The sequence below is a fragment of the Cucurbita pepo genome, chromosome LG16 (genome assembly GCF_002806865.2).
Source record: "Cucurbita pepo subsp. pepo cultivar mu-cu-16 chromosome LG16, ASM280686v2, whole genome shotgun sequence".
Classification (NCBI taxonomy): domain Eukaryota; kingdom Viridiplantae; phylum Streptophyta; class Magnoliopsida; order Cucurbitales; family Cucurbitaceae; genus Cucurbita; species Cucurbita pepo.
The window spans coordinates 7,165,248-7,181,386 of NC_036653.1; the positions used below are offsets into that span (position 1 = coordinate 7,165,248).

Genomic DNA, 16,139 nt, shown 5'->3' on the forward strand with positions numbered 1-16,139 from the left:
AGAGAGAGAGAGAGAGAGAGAGAGAGAGGGGGAGAGAGAGAGAGAGAGAGAGGGAGAGAGAGAGGGAGAGAGAGACAGAGAGACAGAGAGGGAGAGAGAGAGAGAGAGGGAGAGGGAGAGAGAGAGAGAGGTGTGGTGACATGAAATAAAGGCATTGGGGATTTGAGTAATTGAATATTAAAAAGAGTGGAAAATGGGTTAGTTAATACGCCAAAGGCAAAACTATGGGAGTGGATTTGGTGGGTCCATTGTTTGTTTACCAAACAGATTTAAAGGGAACCAATAATTCCAAAACTAAGGACCCAAATTGCCCAATACTTTTTTAATCTCAATAGCCGCCTTTCACTGTTCACTTCCCTTTATAATTGGATGCTTAGAGCCTCTAAATGAGAATACACAATTATCGATCACAAAATATGCATGTTCTTTTAAAAATTACATTAAATAACTATCGAAGCACGAATCTGATAGAATATCTAATGAAAACTGATGTTGGTGTGGGAGTGTCAGTGTCCGGGTCTCGATTTTTTATTTGAAGTCACTCCTATACAGTTTCGTTTGATTTATTTTTGCTCCAAGTGTTAATATTTATGGTAGCCAAAATTGTGAGAACAAACACGAAGGAAATAATATTCACATCGAATCTACAAAGACACAAGACTCTTAAATTAAACTCGTTTTGAATGGATGAAAAATGTACTTAAAAAGAAATCAAAGTATATAATATGGTATACAAGAAAAATCAAGGGCCTATATAATCCATTATAATCCATTATAATCCATTACACAGATTATAAACTATTGGTGGGGGCTATTATTTTGAATGATCTTAATCAGTACCTCTTTTATTGCGCTTCCAGTTTAACTGCAGAATCAAGCGCATCAATGGTATTATTTTGCTGGCTCCACAGCTGCGCATATCTTCCTGCCTTTGACAAGAGAACTTCATGGGGTCCTTGTTCAACCACCTTCCCGTTCTCTAAAACTATAATCTGCAGATTACAGAGAGTTTTCACTAATAAGGGATTGCCAACAAATTCGTATAATTTTGGCTAATGAAGGATTTGTAACAAATAATGCTGTATTCGTTGGGGTTGAGAAGTCTTGTCACAATCGCACTTTGATGGCAGCGGACTTGCGATTGTGCGACACTCACTTCTTAGCAACAAGTGAGTTAAGCCTATTCGTTCTTGCGTCGCCTATGACCAAACGACGTAAACTCGAACCTTTGGCCCCGATTCAGGAAGAAAGTTTTAAAAAACAGGACAGAGAGATTTCGAAAGAGAATTTTGAAAGCAAGATTTGAGAAATTGAAATTGATATTATATGGGAATGTAAGCAAAAGACAACAACAACGGCTTATTGCATACATATAACTATCGGGTAGGGAGAAGTTGACAAGGTTGACATTACTTTCCAAAGGCTTAAAAAAGTTTTAAGAACTTGAAAAACCGTTCCAATCAGGCTCCAAAAATGAGAAGAAGTTAGATTTTCGGTTGAGAGGAATGGAAGTTCAACAGTTCTGCAGATTCCATATGCAGTTGTTCAAGAGGAAATTGCGTTAAACAAATGCAACTACTAACCTCATCACACTGCATGGCAGTAGTAAGCCTATGAGCAATGAAGATCGAGGTTCTATTATTTGCAAGCGACTTCAACGCATTCAAAATTTCAGCCTCCGTTGTGCTGTCGAGTGCACTAGTAGCCTCATCACATAGCCTGAGAATAAAAGGTTGACATTACATGTTACAAATATTAAGGAAAGGAGACATATTACATGTTACAAATATAAAGCTGATGTGGAACCTATTTTTATTATAAAAATTTTTTTTTTTTGCTGTCGCCGTCTCAGTCAAGGCCGACTGGCGAGGGCAACCCCTCTGCCATTAATGGTGAAAGAAGAGATGGAAGGGGGAGAAAGAAAAGAAAAAAGATAAGATAAATGTTTTATTTTAATAACTAAAATTTAATAAAAATAGGTGTCACGTCAGCTTTCATATAGAAATTAACGCAAAAACTGACAAAGGGACCAAAATGTAACTAGATGCAAAACATCATAGATAAAATTGATGAGTTTGAAAACTCCGGGACCCAAATATAAGCTAACCTAAACCTTAGAGACCAGAGACCAAAAGTGTAATATTTCCTATAACCAATAAACATCTTACAAATCACTTTGTAATAAAAGTATAACTAAGACCCACAAAGAAAAAAAAAAAACAGCATGCTTTCAGCAAAAACAGTACGTGCAGCTACTTCATTTCACTAGTATATATTTTTTCCCCTTAAGACGGTATATAAAACCATTTAATGAAAGGAGAAATAGTTTTTTTAATTAGTTGCAGATTAGCACAAAAAGGAAAGAAGAATGGATCCCTACAGAATAGAAGGTGCTTTCAAGAATGCTCGAGCTAAAGCCACTCTTTGCTTCTCGCCACCACTTAACTGCAGAGACATCACAACCAATAAAAGATCAGGAACTGTGTGAAAGCATTAATCAGAAGGAAAAAAGAGGGTTGGGAGCTCTTGAGCTGGCCAAAATGTTACGGATGGAACATTCTACACTTGAAGAAAAATTTTAGTAAAGATTTTTTTGTTTACTATGAAGCATGAATACGAGACACGACAAGACACAGATATGACAACACGTCAATTTCTTAAAAAGTAAGACATGGACATGTTGGGAACATGTTTTTTTTATTAATATAAAATGTGTCTATATTTACTTCTTTATAGATAGAGCATGTAAATTTAACATAAAAATAACATAGACTTCACCAAAACATTCGAAGTTAAGTCCAACTAATAATATTTGAAATCTTCAAAGATAAAAAGATTAGTTCAGTATGACTAGAGGGTGAAGATGTTATCCCTAATACTTTAGGATTCATCAATATATAAGGATTCAATCTATAAGAGAATTTCAATTTTTTTCCTAATTTTTAGGTATAAATATTTCCTAGAGTCGTGCACAAGCCGTGTTTTCTAGCCATATCAGAGTCATGTTCGAAACTGGAAAAGAAATATTCTTTCATATACGTTTTTTAACGTGTCAGACACATGTTTTAAGTGTATCCGGATGTAGACACTTTTGTGCTTCATAGTTTGTTTAGTTTATAACAGCATGCAACCATATACATCTGTGAAATGCACATATTTAAAGCAAGAGAAAATCCAGTTAACATTAAAAAATTCAGTGCTCTTCTGGTGCCGAAGGGTGCATAGATACTACCCATTAAAATACAAGAATGCAATACATTCTGTATTTGTCAACAGCAATAAGATCTCACCTTAAGCCCCCTTTCACCCACAACTGTAGAATATTTGTCAGGAAAGTTCATGATAGTATCATGAATAGCAGCACGTTGAGCTGCATCATAAACCTGAGGGGAAAAGCTATAAGAAAAGTGTCTAACAGGTGAGAATAAGAAAATGTCATACAACTTCAGGATATACCTCCTCCTCGGTAGCTGAAAGACGACCATAATGAATGTTATGGAAAATTGTATCATTGAAAAGGACCTGTGGAGATATGCAAATCTTATAGGTTGTAGAGTAAAATTAATCATTGTAAAACGAATGTGACAATTTTTTAGCTTACCAGATCTTGTGGCACAACACCAACAAATTTCCGTAAGCTATCAAGAGTCACATCCCTTACATCTTGACCATCTATTTTAATCTGGAAAGACATGTTAGAAGAGGAGATCAATGCCATTTACCAGCTGACACCACCATAATCCAAAAACACAAACTGTAATTATCAAAACATAACAAATAGCAGAACATGAATCCCATCGCAGGGGTGCATAATGTTAGAGACAACCAACAGAAAATAAAGATTCGCGTTCATTGAATCAGGCTCTAAGCCACTGAAGCACTGGAGATGATGCGACCTAATATTGGTAACAAATTTACGTGTTCATTGAAGTAAATGAGAAATTCTTATTCTCCTCAGAACTTCAGAAGTAAATCAAGCACCAATGATTCTCCAAACAATATATTCAGTTGTTATTAGAAACTCTTCTTCAAAATGTGTAACTCTTGCGCTGCACATTTATTATTTTGTGAATAATAATAATAATGTCATAGAAAAATCATCACTTATTATTCATAACAACGTGCATTTCAGTTACATACAGCACTATCTCGTTCTTCTTTTTTTTTTTTTTTTTTTTTTTTTTTTTTTTTTTTTTTTTTTTTTTTTTTTTTTTTTTTTTTTTTTTTTTTTTTTTTTTTTTTTTTTTTTTTTTTNCACAAACAATATGAAGCACGGGATGGATTTGTACATTAACCAATAATAAAATAATTTTGTACAGTGGAGTCAATGCATGAACCAGAATAGTTCATATTTTATCTAAGAATGCTATAAAACTCCTTTGAGTTGTAAACAAACCTAATGTCATTCCAATATCTTAAAACATAGGATGAAGGCTCTTACACTTCCTGAATGGATGTCAAAGAATCTGAAGAGCAAGCGAAGAATAGTTGACTTGCCTGTATGGAGATACCAATTTAACTACATCAATGACGCTGCAAGCATTAAGTAAAAAAAGTTATATATCAGATTTAAATTTGGTTATTAAACACGTATGGAATTTTTTTTATAAAATATGGCCTTAGGAGAATTGGAGCCTATCTTTTAAAGGTCAGAATGCATAATGCCACATCTTTAAAGAAGGTAAACTATTCACCGTTATCATAGACAGCCACCTTTTTTTAATATGTAATAAAATTGACAAAAAGCTAATGGGGTTACAAAAGTCCATCCCATTTAGTATAAATATCACTAAAAGAATAGTTCCAAAAGAAATTCCAAGTTCGCACCCAGTCGCTGCCATTTACAAAATAAGATCATATAATTGTGAGTCATTTCTCTCCTTTTTCATTGAAGTTCTATTATTTCTCTCTACCCATGTGATCCATAGGAAGCTTCTGATCCTCTTCATCCATTTGGAATTCACCTGCTAAAAAGTATGAGCCACCGGCCCACCATCATAGTATGTTGGCTGATGAATATGTTTTTGCATGGGGTGGTCCAACCGAAGGCCTGGAGGAGGGCATCCCAAAAAAACAGTGGCAACAAATATGTGCTCACTGTTTCACTATTCCACTTGAAAAGAAGCAAACTATGGGCAAGAGCAGTGGAAGAGAACCTTTTTTCTTTTCCATGTAATCCATATTATTAACTTTTCCCATAACCACTTCCCAAAGGAAGATTTTAACTCTTCTGAGATATTCACCCTTCCCGATCACGTGGATGAGGTTTTGGTGGATGGCGGGGTTTTTGGTAGCCAAAAAATGGTGGGAGATTTGAGGAAAAGTTACATGTTGGGTCAAGGGGCCAACTGACCTCCAAGGGTCTGTACAAGGTCTAAGCCTAATCCCCTCAATTTCGCTGGTCAGAATTAGCCAATCTTCCGATTAGTCTTTTATTTCCCTTCTAAACAAGAGATTCCGTGAGCCTGTGATGCTATCCCAAAGGGCTGCTACTGTTTTATTTGCATCATTGGAGAAAATAAGAAACCAAGGCCATACATTAGCCACTAAAGCCTAGGAAAGAGAACAAAGGATTTCTCCTTTTTTACTAAACCATACTATTGATGTAACATGAGAGAAGGAACGTCTCTTTCTTAGTATACTTTCCTTTCCAAAACAATTGCTAAGGGGAGGAGGAGCTTGCTCAGCCAAAATGGTTCTTATCTATTTATGGCCGAAATTGACTGATTTGTTCTCTATTTAAAAAAGAGTATTAAAGTTATTTATTTACAAAAATAAAATAAAATAAAAAAAGAAGAAGAACCCAACTCTGGTTTGGGCAGGAGGGAACTATACAAATCACTTTTTCAAAATTCCCAACTCTTGAGGAATTCCTTCCACTTTGGCCATTGATCATGTTCAGTGCATCATACTTTACACCTAACCGTTTCAAAGCATGCCTAGAGCAATTCATTGATGAAATGAAACCAAAATTCTTGGTCGAGAACAACAGAAAATGTCAATATATGGAATTGGCACACCCAGAGGGGAAGTGGGAAGAGAACATTGAAGATAAAAAATAGAAACTCATAAGCTGCACCATATTAGAGAAGGAAATGTCAACAACAAGCAAATGTTCTTAAACAATAATCTAGCAGCATGTAGGGGTAAATAAAACCCAAAAATAGTATTCTTTACCGCTGCCACTGGTACCAACAATTGCCACACTCTTTCCAGCCGGTACAACAAATGATACCCCATTGAGAATCTTTCTTTCGGTCAGATAACTGAAGGTAATAATCTCTAGAATGAATTAAAAAGGAAAAGGCAATAATCTCTTGAAAAAATTAATAAAATTAACCTAAGAGATAATTCAATTCCATCATATGCAAATGTAAAATGACTAAAAATCAGACTTAACAGCATCCAATTATGAACTATGTGAGGAAAAAAACTACGGAAGGTCAGGAGTGTGAGTGAAAGGAATGAGCATACGAATCTAATGTCACCAACATAAATGATCATAAAAAGAATATATATAAATAAAAAAAAATAAAAAAAAAAATAAAAAAACTTCATCTACAAGAATAAAGTCAGAACTTGAATAGAAAACAGATTGACAACATCAAAATTACAATTTAGATGAGACAGAAATTATCAAAGTGCAAGAGTGTAAATCAAAAGAACTAGCATATGAATCTAATGTGCCACTCTATGGCATCGATCATTATATAAAGAAAAAGAAAAGACAAATCTTAATTAACATAAATAAATTCAAACGTAACAAATTTGCATGTGTGAATTGCATAATTGAATCAAAAAAAAGAAAAGGAAAAAAAAAAAATGCAAAATCAAGGTAATTCCAGTGAGGGTACTCTTCATAAAAAGACAGCGGAGTAAATGCAGAATTAATATTAGCTTAAATTAAACAATCTACAAACTTAATTGCTTCAACACCTGAAATGTACGTTATCAAACTCGATGCTACCCCCATCCAACTTTAAAGGCTTCACATTGTCCTTATCTCTCACATCAGCTCGTTCCTATAGTGAAAAATAAAACTAAAGGTGTTAATTCCAAACAAAATGCAGATAGACGACTTTAGACACCCAAGATGGTAATGCAGGACATCAAAAGTGATTGTTGTTTGATGTTTAGTACCTCCAGCAATTGAAACATCGATTTCATATCAACAAGGCTCTGAATGGTCTCCCGATAAACACTACCAAGGAAATTAAGAGGAAGAGATAACTGAAAAAGTAGACCATTCACCATAACCTGTTCAAAGAATATCATAATTACACGGTTAACTATATGTTCAAAGTATATTAATTAAAAGAGGATTAGATTGTAGATAATACCAGATCACCAACTGTCATATTGCCATTCAAAACTCCATGTGAACACAGCACCATAGCAGTTGATAGCGCTGTGCTAAATATTACATTTTGACCAAAGTTTAAGAAGGCCAGACTGCGCTGTGTTGTCAGAGCAGCATCCTCATACTCTTAAGAATAAGAATCACAAACAGCATTAGCATTCAACGCCAGTTGGGAACCAAAAGAAATATCAAGCTCCATTGGCCTACATTAAAGTTGACATCTTATCTTTCCATCCCTTTTTGTGCTTAGGTTTTTAAAATTGGGTGGTCTTTTTTTCTTATTTACTAAAAACAAAATGAGTATTTTGTTTGACAGAGGCATTTCATGTCACTTCCCTAATACATGCTTGAGCTGTATTTTTGAGGTGTGCTTCGAATAATTCCTTCTGCTGTTACAAGTACACTGGTATCTTCACCTATTAACATTCTCAAACACAGAACTCAAGCAGGGGATTGAGGAGAACGGAAAGTCATACAAAGTACAAACGAAGTCTACATCTATGGTTGCGGCTACTTCATTTTTCATACTGTAATAAATATTGAGTAAACATGGTAACGTGCACATAAATATCACATGATGTAGTGATCTTTATAACCACATTTTTGGCAAGCGCTTTCTCATTTTTTCCCAAACCATTTTAGTAAAAAACCACTATAAGCTACTGTAGGAATATTAGAGTAAGACTTACTCTTGAGATACTCATCATACTTATTGGCTTCAAAGGCTTCATTATTGAAGTATTTAACAGTCTGCAAAAGTTCATTTAGTAAGGGAAAGGAGCAGCAGAAGAATGGAAACTGAGTTATTGATGAACAAGTAAAAAGAAACCATGTCAGGAACATCGTGGGCAGACCTCATAATTAATAAGTGAATCAATTGCCCTGGTGTTTGCATCATTATCAGCTTTATTCATGGCCTTCCTAAACTTAGTTCTCCACTGAAAATACATAAAAGAGACGAGAGAGAATAAGTGCATTCAAAAGACAATATATCCAAACGTCAAAAACCCATTAAACTATTTGGTGGTAGTGGCAAAAGAACATAAATTCAAATGGAAATGAAAACTTAAAATGTTATGAGATCAACAAACAGGAAAAGTAAACATAAACTCAAGATCATATCTCCAACAAATACAGCAACTAGGTATAGAATTGGCGGTAGTAAGGAACCTGAGTCACAGTCAACGTAAAAATGACATATGCTATCACTGATAGTGAAGTGATAAATGCGAATGGAGCTCCAAATTTATAGGCCAGAATACCCGACACCATGGATATCTGATAGAACAGAAGTTCAAGTTAAAACCGGATAACAGTGATGAAACAAAATTCCCATCCCCATGAAACATTATGTGAATCAAGAAGAGAGATAACCAGACAGAAATCAAGACATCAACAAATGGATTCTCAAGTAGTTCCAAAGGTTGGAGTTCCAAAGTGCACGGATCCATGTAAGAGAGCTATAAAATCCTACCTCTAAGATGGTGGGTACAACATTGAAAACCATCGATGAAAGAATAAAATTTATTGCACGGCTACCGCGATCAATAGTTCTACTTAAGGCACCTGTTTCACGGCTACAAATAAAGCGAAAAGGACAAAAGATTATCACGGAAGTTACACTCCAAAAGGAAAAATAAATTAAAACTTGCTGACATCACAATTCATGATTCAGGCATGATCATACGAGACAAGTTGTCAACCCAGTATGAATGAAACAGAGATGAAAGAGTAACACTACTTCTTGCACTTTTCAGATTCACTGGAAGCAACATCATCCTGACAACTTCACTCCAATAACATTAAAGTTAATTCTGTACCATATTTGCAGTCAATTAAGAGGTATTACGACTGAAAATTGGGCTAATTGGCATTTCTCTCCGTCATAGTTTTCAATAAATCAGACAAGTAACCTAGGGTCTATTTGGTATGAAATTTGAAATTCATTGCTTGTTTTCAGATAGATTCAATGAGTATCCATTTGGCATATTTGTTTCTAAAAACTATTTTTGGATTATGTGATCCAATAGTAAAATTTTGAAAACAACATTTTTATGATTTTTCTCCATCCCGATTTTTAAATTTGAAATTTTAAAATGCAGAATTACACTAAAAAAAAAGAAAAAAAGGAGAGAGAGAACGCAATGTGTTCCTGCCAATCTTAACTAGGTCATTTTTCTAGAATGTATTGATTCCTACACAAATAACCAGTATCTCCAGCAACATATCTTCCCCAAATTTCTCCATCCTTGTAAACAGCCGTCCTAGAAGTAAAATCTTAGCTACAAGGGGTGTTCGACAAGGGGATCCATTATCTTCCCTTTTTATTCATCATGATTATGGACACCTTAGCCATACGCTAACTAAAGCAGAAGGTAACATCAAGCGCTTCCGGGTTGGTTAAGGCAATTTTAGTGTTAAACACATCCCTTGCTGACGACAAGATTCTTTTCTCCAAATTCGATGATGAGCTATCCCTCAAGCACCTTCTCAATGTGAATGAGGCATTCAAGAAGGTTTCTGGACACAACATCAACCTCTATAAGTCCGAGATCATCAGTATTAATGTCAATTCACACTTATTGAGAAATCGGCTGTTTAATACAATTGTAAATTGGGGAATTGGCCTAACACGTATTTGGGACTCCATTTATGTGGTGCACCTAGAACTCTCTTTTTGGTCCCTGCAATTGAGAAAATTGAAAGAAGACTTATAACATGGAACTCCACATTCACGTCCAAAGGGGGAAGAAGGCTCACACTTACCCAGGCCACCTTAACAAACCTTCCAACCTACTATATTTGTATATTCAGCTTGTCAAACAGGGTGGCCCTAGAAGGAAATATTATTCAGAAATTTCCTTTGGAAAGGGGGCTTAAACACAAACGGCCAGCATCTTGTGAGATGGCCAAATGTACTATACCCGTTGGAACAAGGGGGTCTTGGTCTCCATCCATTAAGGACAAAAAACAAAGCTATTCTTGCGAAGTGGGTTGAGATGCTTTATGGAGGAAGCTTACAATAGCCAAATATGGTTCATCAACTTTTTCAAATTGGCCTTCCATGGCCACAGACGAAGGCCAAGGAAAAACATTATCAAGCATCAAGACTTCATTACTAACGGAATCCATCGTCAAGTTTGAGATAGAGTATCCACTTTATTTTGGATCGATCCTTGGATATCTAGGCCTCCTTTAGCCACTCGGTATCCCCTTCTTTACAGACTATCCCACTGTAATGAAGCATCAATCAAAGAAGTCTAGAATAATAATTGCAGTTTCTGTGATCTCAGGCTTCGAAGGAAATTGAAGGATGTTGAAGCCTCGGAATAGACGGATCTTAGCATGGACCTTGCCCCACTTTTCCCTTCATGGAGATGGCCATATAGTCCAAATGGACACTTTTCAACCAAATCACTATTAGCTGACATGGGTGACCTCACAAATCTTTTGAAGACATCTTTGGCTGAAGGTATTTGGAAAGATAAATACCCAAAAAACAAAATCCTATGGGAATTGCACATAGAGCTATCAATACAAAAGAATTTTTATATGTTCTTCCATTGTTCATTTGCTAGGAAGTTCTGGAATAGAATTTGTGCTGCTTTTGGGTGGTCTCTGGTTTTCACTGAAGATGTGAAGGATCTTCTTAACATTGTTTTGTTGGGCCATCCCTTCAAGAATGCTAAGGCAATACTGTAGCTGCATGTTACTCGTGCTTGCTTTTGGATTCGTTGGAAAGAGAGAAACCAAAGAGTTTTTATATACAAATAAAAGCCTTTCGATGTGTTCTTTGATCTCGTTATTTATTATGATATCCCTTGGTGTAAAAGTTAAACATACGCTTCCTTTATGACCAATTAGGAATGCTTTTTATAATCACCATGGATTTTATATCCTTTTTGTAATTTCATACCTCAATGAAATTGTTTCTTATCCAAAAAAATAATAATAATCAGAATGACTCGCCAATAACATAAGATTTTAAAGTTTTAAAAAGTATAAATGTACGTGAGTATGTATGCATACATAAAATGATTACCTAAGATGATACTGGAGGTCAAGGTCATGCAAGTGTGAAAAAACCTGCAAATTTTAAGAAGACAATCAAGCATAAGCATCATGGTAAATTAGAATTTAAGATCTCAAAAAAAGAATCCCCATCTTAAAAAAAAGATAGAAAGAAAAAAAATAAGTTAGATATGGTCAAATTGAGAGTATGATCATCGACTAGAGGTCAGAGGTTCAAATTCTCCGTCCTTACTTGTTGAACTAAAAAAAAGAGTAGAATTTCGAAAGTTCGGAAAACCATCTGTACAATTTGGCTTGCGGCAACAGAAAAGGCTTTTCCGGACATACCTTTCGGGATACAGATCGAATTGTCCTTAATGCAACCTTAGAGAAAACAGCAGTCCGCAGCTCTATAATAACATGAGAGGAATCGCATTACAACAGTAGAAAATAGTTGATAAATTGTAAATAAACAATAATATATTTCTAAGCTATGAGGTAGAAGTAGCATGCGGAAAACGTAGAACGAGTATAAGCAATTACATCATGTCTAGTACCGTTGAAAGCAGATGCCCCAGACCGGGCAATGCCATAACCAACTAAAACCGAAGCTGGTGTCGCAAAAAGAGTTAACATGGTGGAATTGGCGGCAGTAAAGGACGCAAGAGCAGCTGCATTCCCTGAAGCAGTGGTCAACCAGTCAACAGCTAGCTTGAAGAGAAACGGTACCTGAACGTTCAAAATCTACAAGGAAAAAAGAGCGAAAATGAAACACTGGAGAAGAGAGCAGAGAAACATGGGTACTATGCGTGATGATTGATTTAAATAATCAGACCTTAGCCCCGACCAAGAAACCCAAAGCCATTATGACCCTGAAACGGAACTCGGAGTTATCTTTCATCCACAAGTAACTAGCAAGAGTACGCAAAATCTTCGTATCAGCAACTTGGGACTCCGATCCTTTACCAACAGGCTTAATACCTTGGCCCCCGGGAGATGCTGCATCACTGCCATTTGCAGAAGCGGTTGAGAACACTAGTCGCCCATTTAACATCGAGCCCTGCGTTGAATTGTATAAAACCATGGAAATGGAGGAGAAATTAACACTCAACTTCAAGATACATTACAATTCAATAACAAAATACATAATCCACCAAAAAACTAACAGATTGAGATCCTCTCGTCGAGGAGGAAGAAGAAGGATCAGGCAAGAATGCATGGACACGACTCGGCGGTTTGGAATTCGGTCTGGATGTACTAAAACTACGAGAATTGCGGCCTTTAATGTACAGAATACGATCGTCATGTGTCCTGATGAAGTTGCCGCCAAAGCTCGGATGTCGATCGGAGATGCTTCCAAGTATACCAGTTGAAAGACGACTGTAATTACGATTGCAATAGATTAAGAACGAAGCTCCACCTTTAGGAGACATAAAATGTCGGCCATTAGACTGAATCAGCTCGGTCGCTCCGAGACACCGACACGCAGCCAACATTCTTCTTCTTGTTCTTCAATTCCTCAATTCCTCAGTATTCCGATTACCAGAACAGAAGTGTAGTTCCCTAATCCCAAGCTCAGGGCCCAATAATCTTGAATGGACGATTCAGTCAACCCAACGGAAATTACTCAAGCATGTTCCATAAATTAACAGGATATCCGAAACCCTAAATCGTGCGCGCAATTTATAACAAGTAGATGGAGAAGAGTAAACTTTGCCGCGCCATCTAACCTCTTGTTCCCGGTCTGGGAAATTGTCCCTTTATTTATTTTTTATTTTTTTCTTATATATAATTAAATCGAAAACCGGATTAAACTATTTAAAATTGTATTTAATTCTCTTAGTTTATATAAACATTAGAACAATCTAAGCTTTGAAATATTATATCACAATTCTTAATTTTTGCATCAAAATATATATATTTTTTTTAAAAAATTTCGCATTAATTCATACCTTGTTATTTCATAAAAATTAACGATATAAATTAACAACACTTAAATAAGTGAGCTTGCGATTACTATTTCTCGTAATTAATTAAATTATGCTTTGATAGAATGCTTCAATTATGCATTAGAGTGTTAGTTTAGACGATTAGCACGTAAGCTATAATGAAAAACAGACTAATAAATCTTCTTAAACCTCTATGATAGAATAAGTTAGTTGTCGTCCTTAAGAAAACCGATCATTTTTTTCGTGATAAGATTTCAACGCACAAACTTGCTAAACCATTAAAGAAAATAGACATAAAAAGACATTCGAACTACGTTCATCGTTCGACGAAGTACATTGCAGATATTGACACACACGAAAGATATCGAGCCTCTCAAATACAATTAGATTACCAAAAAAAAAACTACCTTCAACTCCAAATGTTCTGTGAAATCCTCACACAATCAAAATTCATACTTGATTAGAAAGGGTAAACAAAAAAAAAAAAAAAAAAAAAAAAAAAAAAAAAAAAAAAAAAAAAAAAAAAAAAAAAAAAAAAAAAAAAAAAAANAAAAAAAAAAAAAAAAAAAAAGGCCTACTAAAGAAACAAAGCTACATACACAGCTTATACTTTTGCTTCTGCTTTTGCGACTGGCGGCAAGAAAGCCTCCCACCATCCATATTCATACTTGGAATAGGGAGCCACCCACTTTTCAGGCTTCTCAAACTCGAGGTTGGTGGGCGTAGAAGCCAATGCTTCTTCTAAGCTATTGGCTTCGTAACTTTCGGCCAAAACTCGGTCCAGTCTCAGCTTCATGAACCTGCCCATATCAACAAGAAAAGGGGACCAAAATGGGCAGTCAACCAAACACGTTGTTGGAATACATGACAGAATGTTCGAGTTTTGAGGTCCTTTTACAATGGCTGCAACCATTTCCATATCCCTTTTCCTATTGTAACGCTAAGCACGCCATTAATAAAAGCTACGAGCAAATGAAGAATCTGTTCTGCCTCAGATGATCAATTTTTCTATGGTATGATATCCTATTATCAATGAGCTGCAAGAACTAAATGTACCAATGCAAGTGATGTAAACGGGACTTATTTGTTATGCCCGCATTCGTGAGGTTGTAAGAGTCGGGTCCTCACCCTTTATTTAATAGCCATTTATTTGAAAAGTACATCTAAGTCACCTTGTAACGGCTCAAGCCCACTGTAAGCAGATATTGCCCATTTTTGGCTTTCCCCTCTCGGCTTCCCTTCAAAGTTTTTAAAACGTGTCTGTTAGAGAGAGGTTTCCACACCTTTAGAGAATGTTTTGTTCTCCTCTCCAACCGGTTTGGGATCTCACACCACCACACATTCGTAAGGTTGTAAGTGTTGAGTCCTCACCCTTTATTTAATAGGCTAAATTATATAAAAAAGATACTATTGAAGTTTACCTTGGTTCGAAAAGTACCCCAAAGTCACCGTCACACTATTCTAGATCTCAGCTTTATTCGAAATTCAAGCGATTTCTACTCCAAAGATAGTTTCAAAACACTTGTAGAAGATTAAGGGTAACGTTGCATCTTTTGAAAGTTCTAAAGAATTTCTACTATAGTTTTGAAAGTGTATGAAAAAGTAAGAGCAATATTCCAAGTATTTTGAAACAAATGACACTGTGAGGGGTTTTTTTTTTATGATTCAACCTATGTAATGTCATAAAGAAAAACCAAGTATGCAAAATAAGAACAGGTAGCTTACGTAATCCAGGTACTGTTGGTTGAAACAAGAGCAACGGCAGGTCTCTGCAATCTCTTTGTGATATTAGGAAACTTGTCCAAGAACTTAGGCTCAATGACCAGCCAAAAATCCTGCTCCTTGTTACGCTCGCCATAGTTCCGAAGCCGCTCGAACAGAAGTTCTTTGAAATGCTCCTCCTCATCGAGCATGAACTTCGCATTTGCAACTAGAAAATAATACTTGTTCGATTCTTCCTGCATTGGAAAGATCATAGAACCAGTGAATTTGGCTTCTACAATCCCAAATTTCCAGAACGATCTAGGGCAAACACACGGCAGACATAAAGCAAGACGAATTAGGATCAAATCCGCGGTTTAATGTAAACGTCTCGACATCGACAATACATACAATTTCCCTAGATTTCCATGGATATCAACAATTTTAAAAATCGAACCCGTAATAATCGATTAATTTATACCTAGATATGAACAATAACGCGTATCGTCGGAGTTTAGAAATTGAAGGAAAGAGAAATGCGGAAAAATCTCAGAAGCTAACGATTACCTTGTCCGCCGAATCGGAGGACACGATTTGATCGGAGTTAACGGCGGCGATTGCTGTGTTGAACCGCAAAGAAAGAGAGGAACCTCGATGAGACGAGAAGAAAGCGCTGGAACCAGAAGCAGAAGCCAATCCCAAAGGCAATGAAAACGTCCGGCAGTGGTTGTGGAGACCAATTTTGGAGCTCGCAAGAGATTTCACGGCAGCACACTGCGTTGGAGTAGCCATGGCGGCTGAAGATGAGCCCATTACTAGATTCACCGTGCCTAACATTTGGCGTTCTTCTTCTTCTCCTCCTTCTTCTTGTGGATTGTGAAGGTAATTGCAGAATTTGAGCAGAGCAAAAAATGGAAGTAATGGCCAACAAAATGAATCAGCAAAATCTACAAACAGAGGAAGGAACCTTATCTAGTTATCTATTACAATGTCAAGTTACCATCTTGCCCACTCTACTCCACCCGAGTTACACGCAAATTTGTTTTATTCATTTTTTATTAACCTAAAATTGTAATTTTACCGACAGGAAAGCACTCCGTATATTTTCAAATTTTATT

The 16,139-nt window shown here is 36.1% G+C and overlaps 2 protein-coding genes across 3 annotated transcripts; both read right to left on the minus strand.

Moving 5' to 3' along the window:
* Window positions 1-645: 645 nt before the first annotated feature.
* On the minus strand, window positions 646-13,118 carry LOC111777250 (ABC transporter B family member 25, mitochondrial). The gene is made up of 20 exons (XM_023656767.1): window positions 12,538-13,118; window positions 12,207-12,431; window positions 11,929-12,115; window positions 11,720-11,781; window positions 11,403-11,446; window positions 8,835-8,937; window positions 8,531-8,638; window positions 8,215-8,298; window positions 8,050-8,110; window positions 7,341-7,486; window positions 7,141-7,257; window positions 6,937-7,022; window positions 6,178-6,266; window positions 4,442-4,497; window positions 3,602-3,682; window positions 3,457-3,522; window positions 3,291-3,383; window positions 2,381-2,445; window positions 1,584-1,719; window positions 646-992 (listed from the first exon to the last, which is right to left on the minus strand). The coding sequence occupies exons 1-20, from the start codon at window positions 12,865-12,867 to the stop codon at window positions 846-848; spliced, it is 2,286 nt and encodes a 761-aa protein (XP_023512535.1). The 5' UTR covers window positions 12,868-13,118; the 3' UTR covers window positions 646-845.
* A 469-nt stretch (window positions 13,119-13,587) lies between these two features.
* LOC111777251 lies at window positions 13,588-15,981 on the minus strand. Of its 2 annotated transcripts, none has more exons than XM_023656768.1 (4): window positions 15,589-15,981; window positions 15,046-15,278; window positions 13,892-14,120; window positions 13,588-13,803 (listed from the first exon to the last, which is right to left on the minus strand). In XM_023656768.1, exons 1-3 carry the CDS (start codon window positions 15,856-15,858, stop codon window positions 13,925-13,927), a joined length of 699 nt encoding a protein of 232 aa, XP_023512536.1. In that variant the 5' UTR covers window positions 15,859-15,981; the 3' UTR covers window positions 13,588-13,803; window positions 13,892-13,924. The 2 variants fall into 2 exon arrangements, with proteins under 2 accessions (XP_023512536.1, XP_023512537.1); XM_023656769.1 differs by having other exon boundaries at window positions 13,588-13,806.
* Between the last annotated feature and the right edge of the window lie 158 nt (window positions 15,982-16,139).

Bases quoted from the DNA above. Each gene is read 5' to 3' on its own strand.
- LOC111777251 (XM_023656768.1), bottom strand. From the start codon at position 15,858: ATGTTAGGCACGGTGAATCTAGTAATGGGCTCATCTTCAGCCGCCATG. The intron at 15,279-15,588 runs GTAATCGTTAGC...TTTCCAATGCAG, and splicing joins CCTCCGATTCGGCGGACAAG to GAAGAATCGAACAAGTATTA. The intron at 14,121-15,045 runs GTAAGCTACCTG...TGATATGGGCAG, and splicing joins ACCAACAGTACCTGGATTAC to GTTCATGAAGCTGAGACTGG.
- LOC111777250 (XM_023656767.1), bottom strand. From the start codon at position 12,867: ATGTTGGCTGCGTGTCGGTGTCTCGGAGCGACCGAGCTGATTCAGTCT. The intron at 12,116-12,206 runs GTCTGATTATTT...TTTTCCTTGTAG, and splicing joins GTTTCTTGGTCGGGGCTAAG to ATTTTGAACGTTCAGGTACC. The intron at 7,487-8,049 runs GTAAGTCTTACT...CTTATTCTTAAG, and splicing joins GTATGATGAGTATCTCAAGA to AGTATGAGGATGCTGCTCTG.